This window comes from Octodon degus, unplaced genomic scaffold (assembly GCF_000260255.1).
Source record: "Octodon degus isolate 3935 unplaced genomic scaffold, OctDeg1.0 scaffold00010, whole genome shotgun sequence".
Classification (NCBI taxonomy): Eukaryota; Metazoa; Chordata; class Mammalia; order Rodentia; family Octodontidae; genus Octodon; species Octodon degus.
In genome coordinates, this window is record NW_004524586.1 from 21320448 (window position 1) to 21339647 (window position 19200).

The 19200-nt window shown below is 41.6% G+C and overlaps 1 protein-coding gene across 15 annotated transcripts in view; it reads right to left on the reverse strand.

Annotated features, from left to right (window-relative positions):
* The window catches only part of LOC101573386 (deleted in malignant brain tumors 1 protein-like), a 136377-nt gene that overhangs the window by 116775 nt on the left and 402 nt on the right, over positions 1-19200 (reverse strand). For 13 of the 15 annotated variants that reach the window (XM_023708920.1, XM_023708919.1, XM_023708917.1 and 10 more), the window contains exons 2-9: positions 18987-19019; positions 18485-18550; positions 14837-15154; positions 13663-13839; positions 7705-7767; positions 3428-3499; positions 2133-2213; positions 432-500 (exon numbers count right to left, since the gene is read on the reverse strand). In XM_023708920.1, the coding sequence (XP_023564688.1) occupies positions 432-500; positions 2133-2213; positions 3428-3499; positions 7705-7767; positions 13663-13839; positions 14837-15154; positions 18485-18550; positions 18987-19019 (879 nt within the window). Of the gene's footprint in view, positions 1-431; positions 501-2132; positions 2214-3427; positions 3500-7704; positions 7768-13662; positions 13840-14836; positions 15155-18484; positions 18551-18986; positions 19020-19200 lie in introns of those variants that run through there. The other 2 variants (XM_023708922.1, XM_023708930.1) reach the window with 2 other exon arrangements.

Below are 19200 nucleotides of genomic sequence, written 5' to 3' on the forward strand. Positions count from 1 at the left end.
TAAATAATATAAATTTTAGAAACTGTAGCTCAGCTGTTTGATAACAAAAGCAAGAGGAAGTCAATAGTAGAAATAAAAAGGAATCATAGAAAATTGTTAATCCAAAAGAAGGCAGGAAAATAAATAAATAAAGGAGAATAAATGGGTCAAGTAGAAATTTGTGCTCACTAAAACCTTCTCCCTATTGCCTGTACCAGCGAGTGGGGAGAAGAAAAAAGAGGGGGAGAGAGGAGAAACTTGTCAGTGGGTACAAGGTTATAATTAAAGGAAAGCAGTGAATGCAGTTGTTGGAGTACGAGCTCTTCTTCAGTGGCTGCAGGACACTGCTGCTGGGAGCTGCGCTACTTGGGATAGTCCTAGCTCACGGCAGAGAGGTCTCACGCACCCTCTCCTCACTCTCCAAGTGCAAGCAGGCATCAGTCAGGGCTCACCTGCCACCGTGGGAGCGGAAGAAAGGCGAGAAGGCTGCGATGTGGGTGGCGCTGCCACGAGACTGTCACCTGTGGCAGAAGAAACAAGACACTCTCCATGGGCAGAGGCTTCCAAACTCCACTATAAGTTAGGTAGGCATCTAAGTGACAACTAAACCAGCTGACTTCTCCCCATAACTACTTTTCCTTCTTTTTTTCCCCATAATTTTATTAAGAAACAAATAGCAATGAGACAGTTTCAAATCAAATCGGTAGAACAGTTTCAATAATTAACACATTGCATACATTCTTCCTAGTGGTTAATTGCTGTACAAGATGCGGACTTGATATTCTATTTACAAACACCATTAGAACAAATCCCTCTATTCATTAAGAGAATGTAACTATATATCTATCCTAACCATTTTGAATACACAGATACAAAATAGATGTTCATCTGTATCCCCTTTTTTGTTTAGTTCCGTTATTTGAATATTATAGGTGTGTTAACTCAGCAAAGTATTCTAAAAGAGTCCAGTAGTTCATAACAGCATTGGGTCTTCCACTGTACTTTTCCTTCTTGCTGTGGATCGGAAGAGCCAGGGCAGGAGGCTGGGGGGCGTTTATTGAGACATGGCCTATGAAGGAGAGAAGCATTGACAAAAAGTGTCTGACCCTTCAAATGGTGCCTGTTTTCACATTTTTCTTTTCCTCTGTGGATTTTGGAACCCTCCACCACCAGCCAGCGTGAGAGTGAAAAAGGGTAGTGTGTAGCAGGCCAGCATGCATCTCGCTGCGTTCAGGGTGGATAAATTCACTTAGCTGAACATTTGGAGGTTTGGTGGTTAAACTGAATGGAAAGTCACTGAGTGCAGAATCAGAACGTTCTCATTCTTGCTTTTTAAAAAAATCATATTAAGCAGATTCTCTTAATGCTCTTGCACAAGCGCTCAGTTTGATCAAAGTAGAGCTGGACTGTTCAGCAGCAATTGGTCAAACTGTTCTGTGGATTATGGGGCAGTTGGAAGACAAGCTCACTTTTTAGGTTGGTGGCCACACGGTGACTCGCACAACTGGCCTTAATACATGAAGCAGGAGCTTCCCTGCATATTGGTCATGCTGCAGGACACGTGCTGCAGGTCAGTGCCCGGGAGACTCTGCTGCAATGCCATTGTTCTCTCTCCTTCCTGGCCGTGTTCTCATGCATTTGAGGAAGTGAACATTATAGTCTTCCTGGAAGGAGCACACAAAAGGCAGACCCTCTCTGACCCCCTGCTGCTGTTTCCCAGGCTGCTCTTCTCTTCCTGCACTCTTGCCTGCCTGTCCTCCTTTGCCTCATCAGCCTCTCTCAGGTTCATGACAAGAATGCAGGGTCAGCGCTGCTGCTCTGCTGCTCCTGGCGTGCAGCCTGCAGGACATGGTTTACCTTTATTGGCCCACAAACTGTATCTGATTCTTGTTTAATTTCTCCCATTATATGAGGCTATAGATCAGTTTGCCACTATAAGAATTTTCCAAAGAGAATCACAAGTAGAGAAGAAAAATAACTTTTAAAGAACCCCAAGTAGTAGAAGATGTATCTTATTTCTCAACCTTCTCATCTCCCTTTGTATTGGCCTCCTGATCCTGCTTAAGTATGTGCCTCTAGATATGATGAGAAACTGCTAACACGGTTGGAGAAAATAACTGTCCCAAGCCATATGATCCAAAGATTTGACCAACCTGGGGGTGGATGCATCCGGGCAGTGGCTGCAGGCTCAGTGGTGGGAATGGTGGGCATGAGGCCTGGAGAACCATCAGCATCTGGCGATTTTAAAGTATCTTTAGTAATTATGTTGATAATAAATGGTCCAATGGGGCCAGCCAGATAGCTCAGTGGACTAAAGAGCCTGCTTAGGCAAAGTGCAGGGGCCAGGGTTCAATCCCTGGCACCATAAGCCATGCCAGCCCCACCCCTGGGGCACACTGAGATGGCAAATGAGACTGGGTGTGGTGGCACGTGCCTGTAATCCCAGTGCTTGGAAGGCTGAAAACTGACTCGAATGTACACAGTGAGACCTTGCAGACCCTGCGCTAAATACATTTTAAAAAACCCAAAACTGTCCAATGACTTCTGAGAAAGCAAACTGAATGTGTTTGAAAACACAGAAAAACAGTGACATCCTAGGAGGTGACAGCCCTAGCCTGCACGGACCAGAACTCAGGGATGTCCTTCTGGAGTGACAATGAAGCTCCAGTGTGAAAATAGCACTTCCCTAATCCAAAGCTTGGGCCTGATACCACCTTTTATTACAACCAAATCCCACTGTTTTCAACTGTAAAATGGAAACAACATAGTATCTAGCTGGCAGTAATATTGTAAAGCATATACTATAAAATATTTGTGTCAAAATTCAAAAAATAGTTTACAGGAGGATCTTCTATGTTAATGAGACCTGGATACAGTTGAGATAAATTTTGCCCAAAGGAAGCAGTGAAAGGAAAAACCAAAACCCAAAATGAATAAATAGTTAATATTTGATCCTTCATATCTTTTATTACAATAACTCTTCTGTTTTAGGTAGCCTAATAATAATTTAATCTCAACATTTCTTTCTTTTTTTTTTTTTTTTTTTTTTGGTGGAACCTGGGATTGAACTCAGGCCCAGGCAAATCTCAACAATTCTAATTTCTCCAAATAGTCTTGATGTGAGCAATTAATTTTTTAATTTCCTTCTCTGATCTATGTTACCAAGAAGCATCTGCTAAAATCAAGGACCTGTGGTAATACAGGTGTGGGTGAATCCAGCCTTTGTTTCCCACTGGCTGTGTGATTCTAGACACCTAACCAGTATCATCTTCCCACCAGCCATCTCTGAGCCTCTGTTGATTCACTGTGATATGTTGAAAACAATCTCTGCCTTTGAGGCTATTGCAAAGTAAGAAACTCATGTAGGCACTTGATTCTGTGCACAGCACATAGTAGGTGTTCAGGAAACGGTTTGCACAGCTCCAACCTGGTTACGGGGAAGCATTACCTGCTAGGGTGAGTGTGGCAGCATGAAAACTGAGGGTGCCAATTGCAGGTGTGGGAGCTGAGAGGCCACCACCTGTAAACAGGAACAAACGGGGACATCACTTGCAGCCAGGAACTCCCTTACCCCACCTAGAGAAAGATATTTGCAATGACTGCCAGATGTTGTGGGACTGTCCTGCTTCCTGTATATGGTTAGATTTTTGGACTTACATGTAAACATAAGAATTATATAATTCTTTATGCCTATTTTTAAAATATATTCTAATCTTTAAATGTTTTTTCATCATATTCTGTAGGGACTTAAAGTTCAACATATCAATACTTGATGAAAAATACCTGTTCCATGTTATGCCTAAGATGTTTGATATTCAGACAGATAATGAGGTTAAGCTTAACAGCCTGGGTTGTATGGCAATAACAATAAACTGCTCTTCTGGACGGTTAACAACCTAAGTTTGCAGACCAAAATTAGAGAAAAAGGAGGGCCGCAAGGAAAGCCAACATTTTGGCCCTAGCCTTCCAAGGTCAATTAAGACTCAGGACATATGAGAACTTGTACTGTAACGTCATGTACCTCGGTAGTGTCCCAAATTTTCTGATCAAGGAGATTATGGGGCCAAAAAGGAAAGTGATTGATGATGTAGAGTGTGTCTAAGGAGAGTCACATGGAGAGAAAACATTCTCTCAGGCTTTCATAGAGAGCACATTGGCCAAGCAATGGCCGTGACTCATCCACATGGCTGACACCGATAAAGGTTCTACAATCTGAGGTACAGGATCTCAAAATAAATCCTGAGGGGATTTCACTGACCTTATCAGACTCCCAAAAGCTACAACTCTTGTTGCATAGGTCTTGCTTTATCTTGGTCTTAACCATCCAGCAGAAATGTATAAAAACGAAGTATAAGAAGTAAAGCCATGCTGTTATGTTGAGCTGTAGGGGACTCAGGTCAACAATTTCTGACATTGCCAGGGAAGCGGAAGACCCAACACTATTATGGACTACTGGACTCTTTTAGAATATTTTGCTGAGTTAACACACCTATAATATTCAAATAACGGAACTAAACAAAAAAAGGGGATACAGATGAATGTCCATTTTGACTGCCGGATTTAAGCATGCTATCAGATCTGTCAGGCTTCCCCACTGCAGTATGCAGACAAGACTTCATGTTCCTCTCTTCTTGAGTTTTTCAGTCTCTCAAGTGGGTGTGAGATTATTCTTTGTGTTCTGTATATTTTACATCTCAGAAATCCTACCAGCCTGCTTCCCTGCTACCATCTCTTTTTGTTCCCTTCTAGGAAACAGCCATCAGGGTGGGGTCATACAGGTATGGCATTCACATACAGGACCGAACTTCCCTGGCCTTCCCTAGGAGTTGGGCGATTTCACCTAGACTAGGTGTTGCCTGATCCAGGAGGCCTGTGCATAGCTCCTCTGAGCTGCTCTTAGTTCTCATTTTGTTTCATAAATTATCAATCCAAACAACAATCCCACTGCCATCTCATTATGAGATCAATCTGACCAGATCAGATCTTCAAATGTCATATAGCAAGCATGTGTCACACTGTTCAGTGTGCAGAATCGATTTATGGTTTCACTTTTGGTCTTCACTTTCGGCGTTCTGCCTGTGTTTGGCTGCTGGATGGGGTCTCACTGCAGGAGCCAGACGTGGAAGATCTGTGACCATGCTGTGCCTCCCCAGGAGCTCTGCACCTCTCCTACCTCTGGGTTCTTGGAAGCTCTATTTGAGGGCACTCACCCTGTTGGTGTCTGCTGATCAGGCAAATAACCAGGGCAACATCTGTTTCTCTAAAATGTCATTTGACAACTCCTGTACTCTGCACTGAAGCTTATAGTAAAAGTCATATTCTATAATGATGAATTTCAGATGCTTGAATAAATATCCATTTCGGAAAATCCCTATCTTTTTTATTCTTTATCAATGGCCCTTCTTATGCCAAGGAGTTGGGCCACTCTGCTCTCTTTCAGCATGTCTGCCCTAGATTGAGGAAGTGTCATCTGCAGCACAGGTGACCCTCCTATGCATGTACCCAGAGGACACAGCGTTAGACCCTGCAGAGTGTAGGGGTCGGTGGGTCTTTGGCCCCTGCGGGTTGAAAGACATCAACTCAGTAGATCTATGGGCTTATTAACCAAAGTTGCCTGAAGGGCCACAGAGAAGTGACAGCCCCTCACCTGCACAGATGACTCCAGCATCCTCCAGGTGCCCACAGTTGTGCCTGGCCTTGTCCCCATGAACACATTGGCCCAAATGGCTCTCTCCACCTGCACATTGTACGTCATCCAGTAGGATCTTCCCAGATCCCTCCCCAAAGTGTGCGGCTGCTGGGGCTGCCACTACCTGGCCACACTGCAACTGGCTGCACACGACTGTGGCCTCAGCCAGGTCCCAGAGGTCGTCACACACCATCCCCTATGTTCCCTGGGCAAGGACTTTTAAATGGCCTGAGCACCTCCCTGTACCATTCAGCAGTCTCACTTCCATCCAGGATCCTGCAGACAGGGAAGGAGGGATACCATGGGCTGATCCTCCAGTCTCTGGAAGGTTTCCTGCATTCTTTTAAATTCCTTTTTTTTTTTTTTTTTTTTTTGCATTTAGTACAGGGATACAGGGTCCACAGGGTCTTACTATGTAGATCAGACTCATAATGATTCTCCTGGTTTTTTTTTTTTTGTTTTTTCTTTTCAAAGTTTTATTGATAAACATATAGCAATGAGACAGTTTCAAATCAAATCGAAAGTACAGTTTCAACAAATAATACACTGCATATATTCTTCTTAGTGGTTAATTGCTGTACAAGATGCAGACTTGTGATCCTACTTACAAACACCATTAGAAAAAATCATTCTATTCATTAAGAGAATGCAACTATATATCTATCCCAACCACTTTGAATACACAGATACAAAATGGACATTCATAGTTATACCCCAATTTTTTTTTAAGTTCCGTTGTTGAATATTATAGGTGTGTAAACTCAGCAAAATATTCTAAAAGAGTACAGAAGCCCATAATAGCATTGAGTCTTCTGTTTAACTGGCAATGTCAGAAATTATTGACCTGAGCCCCCCACAGCTCAACATAACAACATGGCTTTACTTCCTATATTTCATCTTCATACTTTTCTACTGGATGGTTAAGACCAAGGTAAAGCAGAACCTATGCAACAAGAGTTGTAGCTTTTTGGTTTGAGAAGGTCAGTGAAATGCCCTCAGGATTTATCCTGAGATCCTGTACCTCTGATTCTCCTGTTTTCAGCCACTCAGACTCTGGGATTATAGGCACACACATGCCACCACGCCCTCCCAGTCTCAATTAGCGTCTCAGCCCATCCTGGGGGCAGGGCCAGTATAGCATGCCAGTGATCAAAGCCCAGTCCCTGCTCTCTGCCTAAGCAGGCGCTTTAGTCTGCTGAGCTATCAGGCCATCCCCCAAAGGGGCTCTTTCTTTCTTTCTTTCTTTCTTTCTTTCTTTCTTTCTTTCTTTCTTTCTTTCTTTCTTTCTTTTTCTTTCTTTTTTTTCTATTTTCTTTTTTTGTACTAGGAATCAAACTCTGGACCTCTCAGGCTTGCTAGGCAGGTTCTGTGTGGCTGAGCTACATCCCTGGCCCTCTTCTAAATTCCTAATTGAGCATTGTCTAGTTCTCATTTTACAAACATGCAAGATCACACGGTCCTCAGGCACCCACATGTTAAAAATAAGAAGAGTGATTTGCAATTTCAAATGCAAATGGACGTTGCTAAAACCTATGGTTGAAATGAAAAAACCTTTCATAAGAACTCTTCTGAACTCCTAAGCTTCTCTTAATGAGAACATTCTATCCATACAATTCAATTCTCAACATTTCCAACAAGACAGCAGGCTAGACTGTGCCCAGACCAAACACTGCTACATAGACAACTCTTTATCCAGGTATGTCTTAGAGCAACTTGGTCCTTTTGGACTCATGCAATTCTTTTCTTGTGGCTTTACTATGTGCAGGAGGCTAAAGATAGGAACATTTTGTGTTTAATAGTTAAATTCCAGAGACATTGAGAGCTGCTAACTTACATATGTCTTCCTTAATCTTTGTAGCAGGGTTGGGCTCCCATTTTAAAGATAAAGAAACTGAGACTACACAGGGTTAACAAAATTGCCCTAAATCTCACAGCATGCAAATGGATTATTTTCTACTTTGGTTCCCCTTGCTTGGAAAATATCCCTTTCATTGCTGTCCGTCAACCCTTGATACCTAAAGACCAACTTCCCATACCTGCAGATGGAGCAACGAAGGCCTCAGGGGCTGCAGTCAGTGATGGCTCTGTGGAAAGGTCAGCTATAATGAACAGCAAACATGGGTCACAATCAACGAGTAGGGTGACAGTCATTAAGTGAACGCACTACACAAAAGACCCATCCCAAACACCCAATACCGTTCTGAGATATTCTATTCTCTTTTGATTTACTTAAATTAGCTACCATTGTTACCATTAAACAAGATGGTTGAACTTTTTATTCATTCATTATGGTCATGGTTAACTTATACCGAACGCTTTGTTCCGTAGAAATAATCTTGTTAAAAAATAAAAGACAAACTTAGAGACATCATACAAGGAAAACTAAGGGAATATGAACAATTTCTATAAACTAGTAATTCTGTGTGCCATCATTCACTCAAAAATATTTGTTGACTCTAAAGGAGGAAATAAAACTCATAATTAGGCAGAAGCTACGACACATTAAGTCATTGTTATATGAGGTAGATTTTTAGAGATGTTAGCCAGAAGGGTAAAAGTACAGAGAATACACCTTCTTCCAAGGGGAAGAACTGTCTGGAGAACAGTGCCTGAAGCCAAGGCAGGACTTCAACAGGTAGAAATCAAAAGAAGAGCTCCTATCAGGCAGACATGGAATCACGGGAGAGCAACTCTGACTTCAGACACTCAGGAAATGAGGAAGTATGTATTTTACTTTGTAACACCTTGGTAGCTAGGATGCATTCATCCAAAATAGCTGGATTTTTGCACTTTCCTTATTTCTATTATGCAGAAGACCTCCAGAGAGATGGAACATAAGAAAAAGGGAGTTTGGCTCAAATGTGTGGCATTTAGCTCAAATGTGTGGCTCAAAGGTGTGGCCCCTGAGATTTCTAATGCATATTTTTAAGTGTTAGGTGTTTGCATAAGCTCTTAGATATCTATAGTAAAGAGAATTGTCTACTATGTTTAATACATTTGTATTAAATGCATTAAAGACCACAGAATCCGTGTGTGTGTGTGTGTGTGTGTGTGTGTCTACGTACACATGCATAACTGATCTAAGTGTCCTATGGAACTAGTATTCTGGAATCGTACTTTCATAAACATCCTTATTTCACTATCTCAAGAACCCTGGCAGGGTCTGGGGGTATAGAGCAATATTTGTTATTAAATTCTAATTTTGTTCATATTTCTAGGAAACTGATATATTCTCTAAACTTCAATAAATATATAAGATATAAAGTTTTGATGTACACTGAAAAAAAGATGCCCTTTTCTGTACCTGTTGGTGTTGGCTGTTCCACAGAAGTAATGGGTCCCTTTTTTTTGTATTTTTAGGGAAAGGTCTACAAGGCATTCAGGGTCTCACTACTAGATCAGACTCTAGTGATCTGCCTGTTTACAGCCTCCCAAGAGCTGGGACTACAGGCATGTGCCACAATGCCCAGTCTCAATTGCTGTCTCAGCGCGTCCCAGGGGCAGGGCTGGCATGGTAGGCCTGGGGATTGAACCCCCAGCCCCTGTGCCTGCTTGCAGGTGCTTTAATCCACTGAGCTATTTGGCTGGCCCTTGGGTCCTTTTATTAGTTCAGCAGCTATGATGAAAAAAGTAGCACTTGGAGGAGATAAATGAAAGCCAAGTAAAGGGAAAGTTACCTGGCACTCTAAGCCAATTGCTAGCATCTCTTTATGAAAATGCAACACAAGAAACCACTACAAAAGGGCTTAGTGAGTTTCCAGACTAAAGATATGATTGTTTTAACCTGAGATCTAATTCTCATTTCATCACTTATTGCATATTAACTTCATTTTTATGTTTTCAGACAGTCTTACTGCATAGTTAGTTAAGGGTGGTCTTGAACTTCCTGTGTAGCCCACCCTGCCTTGAACTGACAGTGATTCTCCTGCGGCAGGCACCAAAGTGCTGGGATTACAGGTGTGTATAAATTTCATTTTTGCCAGCATCAAAAAGGAGATATTGAATTTTTTAAATTTAAGTTTCTTTTATAATAGCATCAAAACCCATAAAATTCTTATGCATAAGTCCAATAAATATGTGGAAAGTCCGCACATAGAAAACCACAGGATCTTGATGACATAAACCTTAAGTGGAGAGATACATAGTACTGATGGGTTAAAGAACTTAATAATGCTCTAATGTCAATTGTTCTTGAATGTATAAATACTCAATACAATTCAAATTAAAAATCTCATCAGGTATTTTTGTAGAGCTTTATAAGCTGATTTGATTCTTTGGTGAGGGTCATTAAAAAAGGTTGTTTTTATCAAAACAATATATTACACACTTTTAATATATGCAATCTTTATTTCTCAGTCATATTTCAGTAGAGCTAAAAAAATAAAATTTAAGTCAAGAGAAAGAAATGTAGGCTACTGTGGTATGAGCGACTGAAGGTGTAAATAAGGACTAAAGTGTGTAATAGAAGGGGCTGAGGAGATGGCTCAGTGGAATAAGCACTTGCCTGGCAAGCGTGAGGGCCTGAGCTCAATTCCTGGTTCAACAAAAATAAATAAATAATAACAATAATAATAAATAAATAAATAAAATGTGTAATAGATATTGGGAAGGGAGAAGAAAATGTTCAACTGGGAAGGGGAATAAGGGACAGAGGAGGGGAAAAGAAGGAAGGGGAAAGAAAGAAGAGAATATAAAAAAATGGATACAAAGTTTTCATAAATAAGGAGGGAAGAAGGGGGAGAAGCAAGAGGAGTGGATTGGGAAAAAAGAAGAATCGAGTTATAGCATGTACAGGTACAAATTCACTATGCTGAATGTAATCATTATGTCTATCTAAAATATATAAGCAAAATGAATTTTAAAAATATGAACAAAAGTGGAAGAGTCACACCTTCTGACTTCAACCCTCCTCTGAAGTGACAGTAATTGACACTGACCTGAGGGTAGGCCACAAATCAATGGAACAGAAAGGAGGAAGTCAGAAGTACATCTGTGTATATGTGGTTATTTAATTTTTGGCAAAAGTTTCAACCATTTCCATAGAGATAGCATAATAAGCTTAGAAATGGTGATGGAATTAGATGTGTATGAGAATAGACCTCTGAATTATCTGTAGGCCAAACACAAAAATCAATTAAAATAGATCATATGAATAAATGAAACACAGAAGAAAGCAGGCGGCAACAACCTGAGAGGCCTTTAGCTAAGTAAATAGGTCTCAGGTTAAAATGTCAGAAAACTGGACTTCCTTTAATAGTTTAAATTTGCTCTTTTAAGAATGTTGTTAATAAAATGAAAAGACAATTCACAGACTGGGAAAAATATTTGGAAACATGTATCTGAAAAAGTACTTGCATCTATAATATGTTAAATGTCCTGTAATTCATCAATAACAGGAAAAAGTCAGTTTTTTTAAAAAATAAAAGTTTGAATTTATGTATTTGACCGAATAGATGCAAATAAGTGAATAAAAATGCTCAACTTCACTATTCTTTAGATAAATGTAATGTAATACCACAAAGTATGTTATATGCATGTACTAATATGCCAAAATGAAAGTCATTGTTCTATAGTTAATGTATATGAATAAAAAATAACTCAAGGCCCAGCCAGATAGCTCAGTGGACTAAAGTGCCTGCTTAGGCAGAGCGCAGTGACTGGGGTTTGATCCCTGGTGTGGCATACCGGCCCCACCCCTAGGCACTTTGATGGTGATTGAGACTGGGCGTGGTGGCACGTGCCTATAATCCCAGTGCATGGGAGGCTGAAAACAGGAGAATCATTAGAAGTCTAATCTATGTAGTGAGACCCTGTACACCCTGTCCTAAATAAATTAAAAAAAAAAAACTCAGAAAATCAGCACTAACTCTATAGTAGAGATACCACAATGGCCAAACTTTAAAAATAGACAACCTAAAGTGTTGACAAGGATGTGAACTATTATAACTCTTACATGTTGCTGGAGGGAATGCAAAATGGCACAGCTATTTGTAAAAAATAGCTTGCAACTTGTACATGGATATTTATAGTAGTTTTATCCATAGTAGTAAAACTAAAACAGTAGCTGGGCATGTTGGGGTGTTCCTGTAAACCCAACACTTGGGAGGCTGAGGCAGGAAGATCACTATGAATTTGAGACCTGCCTGAACTGCCTAGTGAGTGCAAGGCCAGCCTGAACTGCATAGTGAGACACTGTTTCAAAAAAACAAAAGATTAGAAACAAATTCATATCCACCAATTAGTGAAAAGATAAGCAAATTCTGGTATATCCAGGCAGCAAAATACAACTGAAAAATAAAAGAATTACAGGGATGATTCTTGTAAACATTATGGTTAGTAAAGAATTCCAATAAAAGTGCTCTGTATGGCTTGATTGCTTTAGATGATACTCTGGAAAAGGCGAACCCTACAGAGGTAGAGCTCCTAGCACTGCTTGTAGGGATGAGGGCGTCAGGAGAGAAGGCGAAATACAAAGGGGGACAAGGAAACCCTAAGAGGTCATGGCAGTGGTCTATATCGTGATGGCGACGGTGGCTACATAGCTGCAGTGCTTGCAATTCTTTAAAATCCATGGTAATTTCTACTGTATGCAAATTATGCCTCAATAATCCCAATTTTTAATGAAAGGTAGCTCAAGATGTTGAGAACACACAGGCACAGACGCCAGACAAAAGGTCTGCGGTCATCTAGGAAGGAAGGGATGGCGAAGGCTTAGATGAGGACATGGATACCTAATAAGGAGGAGACCATGACTACAGCCCTGGTCTCCTTTCTATGACTGGGAAATAAATTCATGCACAAAGACCTCTTTACATAGTACTAGATGCACAGGGGGTTTTATGATTTTTAATGATTTGCTTAAGTATTCTAGTTTGGATGTTAAGCTCTGAAAATGCTCAAGCAGAAAAATGTATCAACTAGTTTGCTTTAGGCACTGAGGCCTAGTCCTGCCTACACATATTTGATCAATTTCCTAGCTTCTGTGACTCCCAACATATCCCCGTTTTTTGCTTTGTCTTATCAGAGATGGGTGTTCCGCTGCAGTTAGAGAAGCTGTGTTTGGAGAAGTCTTTAAAGGACCTTTTCATACTTGATGCCAGCCCAAAGATTGTAGGTACTTGAATTCAGCAAAATAACCTAATATAGTCCAATAGTCCATGATAGTAGTGAGTTATCAGCACAACTGGCAGCACAACGTCAATTGTCAGAAGTTGGTTTGAGCCTTTTACAGTTCAACATATTAATATAGCTTTACTTTTTATACCTCGTGGTTATACAAGCTACCTCAGTCATGAGATAAACATCTTGTCTGGTTAAAGTCAGCTATTAGTTGCTAGGCAACCTTGTGTCACATGTTACTAACTTTGCAAAAGTATAAATAAAGGACCGTTTTGTTGTGGAAAAAGAAAGAAAAAAATATATATGTGTACACAAGGTAGGATAAATGTACAGCTACTTTCTCTTAGTTCAGCAAGAAGAAAGGTTTGTACTAATATTGTTTAGATAAGATATGTCTACATCTTGTCTTCTGAATAACTACTATGAAGGCAACAATACGCAATGTATTAATTACTGTAACTGTCCTACTAACCTGTTTTGAAACTGTTTCATAGCTATTTTATCTTTTTTCTCATTAAAATGAATAAAAAATAGAAAATTAAAAATATATGTATCAACTAAAATAAATAGGGAAATAACACAGATACAAAGCTTGACTTATGGGCTGGGGAGATGGCTCAGTGGAATAAGTGCTTCCATGGCAAGCGCAAGGGCCTGAGTTCAATCCCCGGTTCCCCAAAAAAGAGAAACAACAACAAAAATATATAGTGACATTTAGATAGGATATCATGTCCGCATCTTGTACAGCAATTAACCACTAGGAAGAATGTATGCAATGTGTTAATTATTGAAACTGTCCTACCAATTTGATTTGAAACTGTCTCATTGCTATTTGTTTATCAATAAAATTATGGGAAAAAAAAAGCTTGACTTACTAGGGAAACCAGCTTCTGGTGGTGATGGTACAGGTAGTGACGATGCCGAAAAGGATGAGACAGATGACGACAGTGATGGTGGCGGTGGTGTCTGTGACAGTGGTGAAGATGAAGGTGGTGGCGATGCTGATGGAGATGGTAATGAAGGTGATGAAGGAGATGATGGCACTTTCGCTTCTATTTATTGGAATAGGAGTTAATTAAATTATGTGTTAAGACAGTGATTCTCAAAGTGAGGTTCCCAGACCAGCCATGCATGAGCACCCTAAACCTGTCAGAAGCGCAAATGCTCATACTCCACCCCAGAGCTATTACGTAGAAATCTCCAAGAGTAGGGTCCAGAAATCTGAGTTTTAATCAGTTGCAAGGGTATTCTAATGCACAGTTAAGTCTGAACAACACTACTTTAGGATGAAAAAGGAAATAAACTGAATGGCCCCGTGGTATTTCTGAGTGGCAGGAGCACTCTGAAATCATATATGTATGAAGTTTTCAGTGTTTCAGTTTTCTCTCATACTTTGTGAGGACTGATAAGCATAGCTGTAGTAGAGTATATCTGAACTCAAGAGCTACTAAGTGTGGTCTTCAGTAACCAAAGAACAGTCCTTGTCATGCCTGCAGCTGCCTGGTGACTAGATTCTCATTTAGATAGATCCTGCAGGTGGGGTGTTGGGTACTGTGAGTGAATTCTGAACTTCCTTGAAACTGATGTGTCTTTTCAGCCTGGAACTCTCCACAAAGACTTGTTCTTGAGGATATCAGGACCTAACCACAGTCAACTGCCCAGAAGAGGGCCATGCAGACCAGAACTCCGGGGTTCCCGGTACCACAGAGTGACACAGCCGCTTGAGCTGCAAGCTGAGACCTTCTGTTACAGAGGTTTGGTATCAGCTGGTAACACCTTCTAATCTTCAAGGAACAATAGACCATTCAACCTAGCCCCTGTGAATTACTTAAGGCTTGACAGGTTTATTTGCATCCTATTTCCTCTCTGTACATTAAACGGTAGCTAAGCAGAAGTCAAAGTAGAATGAGACATAGAAATCAGTCTTCCTTGGAGGGGTGAGGCTTCCGAGAGAACCCGTTAGTGCAGAGACAGAAGATGCCAGCCCTCCCAAAGGAGGAGCTAAGTTGCTCTGCCCATAATTCACTTCAGCTGTGAAAGGAGCCTCACCCAAGCAGATGACTCCAGCGTCCTCCTCATGGCTGCAGTTGTGGGTGAACCAGCTGTCGTGGGTGCACAGGGACAGGCTGCTCTCTGTGCCAGTGCAGTGCACATTGTCTAAAAGGATCTTTCCAAAGCCAGGGCCAAAGTGGGCGCCCAGTGGGGCCGACAGAGCTGGGCCACACCCAAGCTGCCTGCACACGACCTGTGCCTCTGGAAGGCCCCAGCCTTCATCACACACGGACCCCCAGGTCCCCTGGTAGGAAACCTCCACCCGTCCAGAGCACCTTCCTGTGCCATTCACCAGCCTCAGCCTCGGCCAGGCCTCTGTAGAGACAAAAACAAGAGTAAGTGTCAGAGTCACCTTAGTTGCCTGATATGCTAGTCAGATTTTCAGTGCTGTGACAAAACGCCTGAGAAAAACAACTTAAAGGAAGAAAGGGTTATCTTTGTCCATGGTGTCAGTCCATGGTCCGCTGATTCCATTGCATTCTGTCCTGTGGTAAGGTATAAATATGGAGGCAGAAGGGTGCCAGAGAGGAAAGCTGTTTACCCATGCCACCAGAATGCAGAGACAGAGAAGAGCCAGGGACAAGGTACACTCCTCGGGTTCTGCCCCCAGGAGCCCACTTCCTCACTAGGCCCTGCCTCCCAACAGCCCAGTCAGCAACACTCTAATCCATCCTTGATGCTGGCGCCCTCATGATCCAATCATTTTGCAAACTCCATTTGAACACTGTTAGTTTGTGTGTATTTATCCCCCAAAAAGGCCTCATGCAGTCATTGAGGTGCGATTCTACAGTTTGTGATTGATTCATGATCCAAGGCTGGGATTGTGGGTGTGAGTACTGCTGGGATTATGGTTTGGAGTGCTACACTCACGCTCTGGTGGATAGCCTGAATGTAATATAAGAGAGACAGAGAGACAGACTTGCTCTCCATTGCCATGGTTGCTGCTACTCCTCCTTTTTGCTCTTCTTTGCTTCCACCATGAAATGCTGCTTTCTGCCACGTACCCCTCTCCCTTGGAGCTGAGAATGGACTGAAACCATTATACTTGGCTTAAAAATTAAGATGAAGGCCGGCCAGATAACTCAGTGGGTTAAAGCACCTCCTTGGGCAGAGCACAGCAGCCAGGGTTTGATCCCTAGTGTGCGGTGCCAGCCCCTCCCCCAGGGTGCGCTGAGACAGCGACTGAGACTGGAAGTGGTGGCATGTGCCTATAATCCCAGCACTTGGGAGGCTGAAAACAGGAGAATCACTACAAGTCTGATCTGTGTAGTGAGACACTGTGCACCTTGTAGACCCTGTCTTAAGTTCATAAAAAAAAAAAAATGAGTCATTAAGTTACTCCAGATGTAAAGGCACTGTAGGAGGGCTGGCCAAATAGCTCAGCAGATTAAAGCACCTTCTTAGGCAGACGCAGAGGCTGGGAGTTGGATCCCTAGACCTGCCCCCGGGATGCGCTGAGACGGCAATTGAGACTGGGCATGGTGACATGCGCCTGTAATCCCAGCACTTGGGAGGCTGTAAAGAGGAGGATCACTAAGAGTCCGATCTATGCAGTGAGGCCCTATACACCCTGTACACCTTGTCCTAAGTAAAAATAAAATTAAAACACCGTAGGAAAAAGTGGACATGCTAATTATACCACGATGTGATGGACTCATTGCAAGTCACTGAACAAAACACACCAGGTATTAGAATATATTATTTTTCATGCTTTGGTCCTTGGCAGCAGCATGAGAGACATGGACATTTAGGAAAGTTTTCCTTTCCATGGTGAAGCAGATTGAATTTAGCAGTGTTTTCCAAAACCAGAATAATCTATACCCCTTAACAACAATGAAACAGACACATACAAATACACATGTACATCAAAATGGATTGATCTCAAAACATGATATTGAATAAAGAGAAACTGTATTGCATAATGTCTAGAGTAGCATAATTTGTATGAAAAAAGAACACACAAAAATCATATAATTCAAGGTGTGTAAAAATGTAAAAATGAACCCTAATCTTTCTTTTTTCCTTGTTTTTTCTTTTGGCGGAACCGGGGATTGAACTCAGGCCCTTGGGCTTGCCAGGCAAGCACTTATTCTACTGAGCCATCTCCCCAGCCCCATGATAATGTTAAGGAGGAAGGAGAAAAGAGAGACTGGATTGGTGGGCTACTGGGGGCTTCCCATCTTTCTTTTAAAAAAAAATCTTTTAAATTAATTTTATTTAGAAAGAAAAAAATGAGACAGTTTCAAAACAGGTTAGTAGGACAGTTACAATAGGTAATACATTGCATATTGTTGTCTTCATAGTGGTTATTCATAGTACAAGATGCAGACATGATATCCTGTCCAAACACTATGAGTACAAATCTTTCTTCTCAGTGAATTAAGAGAAAGTGGCTGTATATCCATTCTAACTATTTTGTATGTACAGATACATTTTTTTTTCTGGTCTTCTAAATGTGTACTGCTTCTAATGTCATAATTATTACTGCTATACTCTCTCAAGCAAATGTTTGTTTAAAAAAAAAGGTAATAAAACAAGAGATGAGAAAAAAATATAATAGGACTGTCCTACTGGAATGTTGTATATGGTTAGATTTCTAAATTTCTGTGTAACAATATGTAATTGTTTATTTCTTTTTTTTTCCACATTCTATAGGGATTTAAAGTTTAGCATATCAATGACTGATGGAAAATACCTGTTCCATGTTATGTCTAAGTTGTTTGATATTCAGACAGATACTGATGTTAAGCTCAACTGCCTATGTTATAGGGTAATAATATCATTAAGCTTCTCTTCTGGAGGGTTAACATCTTAAGTTTGTAGACCAAAAAATTAGAGAAAAAGAAGGGCTAAAAGAATAGTCAACATTTTGGCCCTAGCCTTTCAAGGTCAGTGAGGACTCAGGACATAAGAGAACCTGTACTGTAACATCCTGTAACTCAGTTGTGTCCCACATTTTCTGATCAAGGAGATTATGGGGCCACAGAGGAAAGTGATCAACGATGTCGGGGAGTGTGCCTAAGGAGAGTCACATGAGGAGAAGACACTCTCTCAGGCTTTCACAGAGAGCAAATTGATCAAGCAATGCCTATGACTCATCCAGATGGCTGGCACTGACAAAAGATCTACAAACTGCTGTACAGGGCTCCCCATCTTTCTGTATTTCTATCTATCTATCTTTCTATCTATCCATCCATCTATCTGCCTGCAGTAATGGTGATTGAACCCAAGGCTGCCCATGCAATAGGCAAGTACTCTAACACTGAGCAATATCTCCAGTCTTGGGAGTTTCATGGGTAACTATTTCACTTCTTGATGAGAACAGGAAACCAGTATAATGAAATGTAAATAGTGTCGTGTCCAGGTGGGGGGTGTGATTATTTACTTTCTTATTCTTTGTATTTTCTGAACTTTACCATGTTCTCCCTGGAATAGCAAGAAAGTAAAGGACCAGGAGCTGAAGTCACCTGGAAGGACAACTCCCCGCCCAGTTCTTTAGGCCAGGGCCATTTTCTGTTACTATGGAGCTTTCCCTTGCCCCTCAGCAGCCCCACCTCTGCCACTCCCTAGGCTTCTTTCCTGGTACAGTGATCCCTCTTCTGCAGTTGATGAGAGCAGCAGTGGTCCCTGGGGAAGGCTCCTCACCTGGTGGGCTGAGCCCAGGCACACTGGCTCTGCGGTTGACAGCTATGGAGTCAGCCACAGGAAGAACTGGAACAACATTGAAGTGGGAGTTAGGAATCAAAGTCCGCTTCCTGGGACAGACACAGCACACACTAGAAAAGGACTCAGCTGACAGCTCTCAAAGCTCCACCAGCTGGTCCATATCTCCACCCAGACATCTGGACTAGTCCCATGTTTATGATGCACTGCCAGCTCTCAGAGGAGCTTGGAGTCCAGATGAGGTGCCCAGCAGAAGGCTCCTAGTGTGACCCCGCTGAGTCCTCCCTAACTTCACATTACCTCCAGATTCTGCATGAGTGTACTCAGCAGTAATAAAATGAGTGACTGCAAAATTGGGCAAAAGTCATAAAAATCATGATAGACATAAGGACAGTATGTAGCCTGGAGGCCCACCTACTCGCATGCCAAGATGGGTGGTAAGGTGTCTATCTACAGGACTAATAATAGGGATCACGGCTCTTACCTGACAAGATGGTTGATAACTTCTCATTATCTACTGTAATGGAGACATAAAGAATATTTATTAGAAGCATCTGGCTTTGTTAGTTTGTGCCCATCTGATATGCTAACACTTCCCTGAGAAGAGGATGATTGTACCTAGGGATGGCTGCCAGTTTTTCAGAGTAATGCCTATATCTCTTGAGTGGAGAAATTCGCCTCCATGATTTATTGCCTAG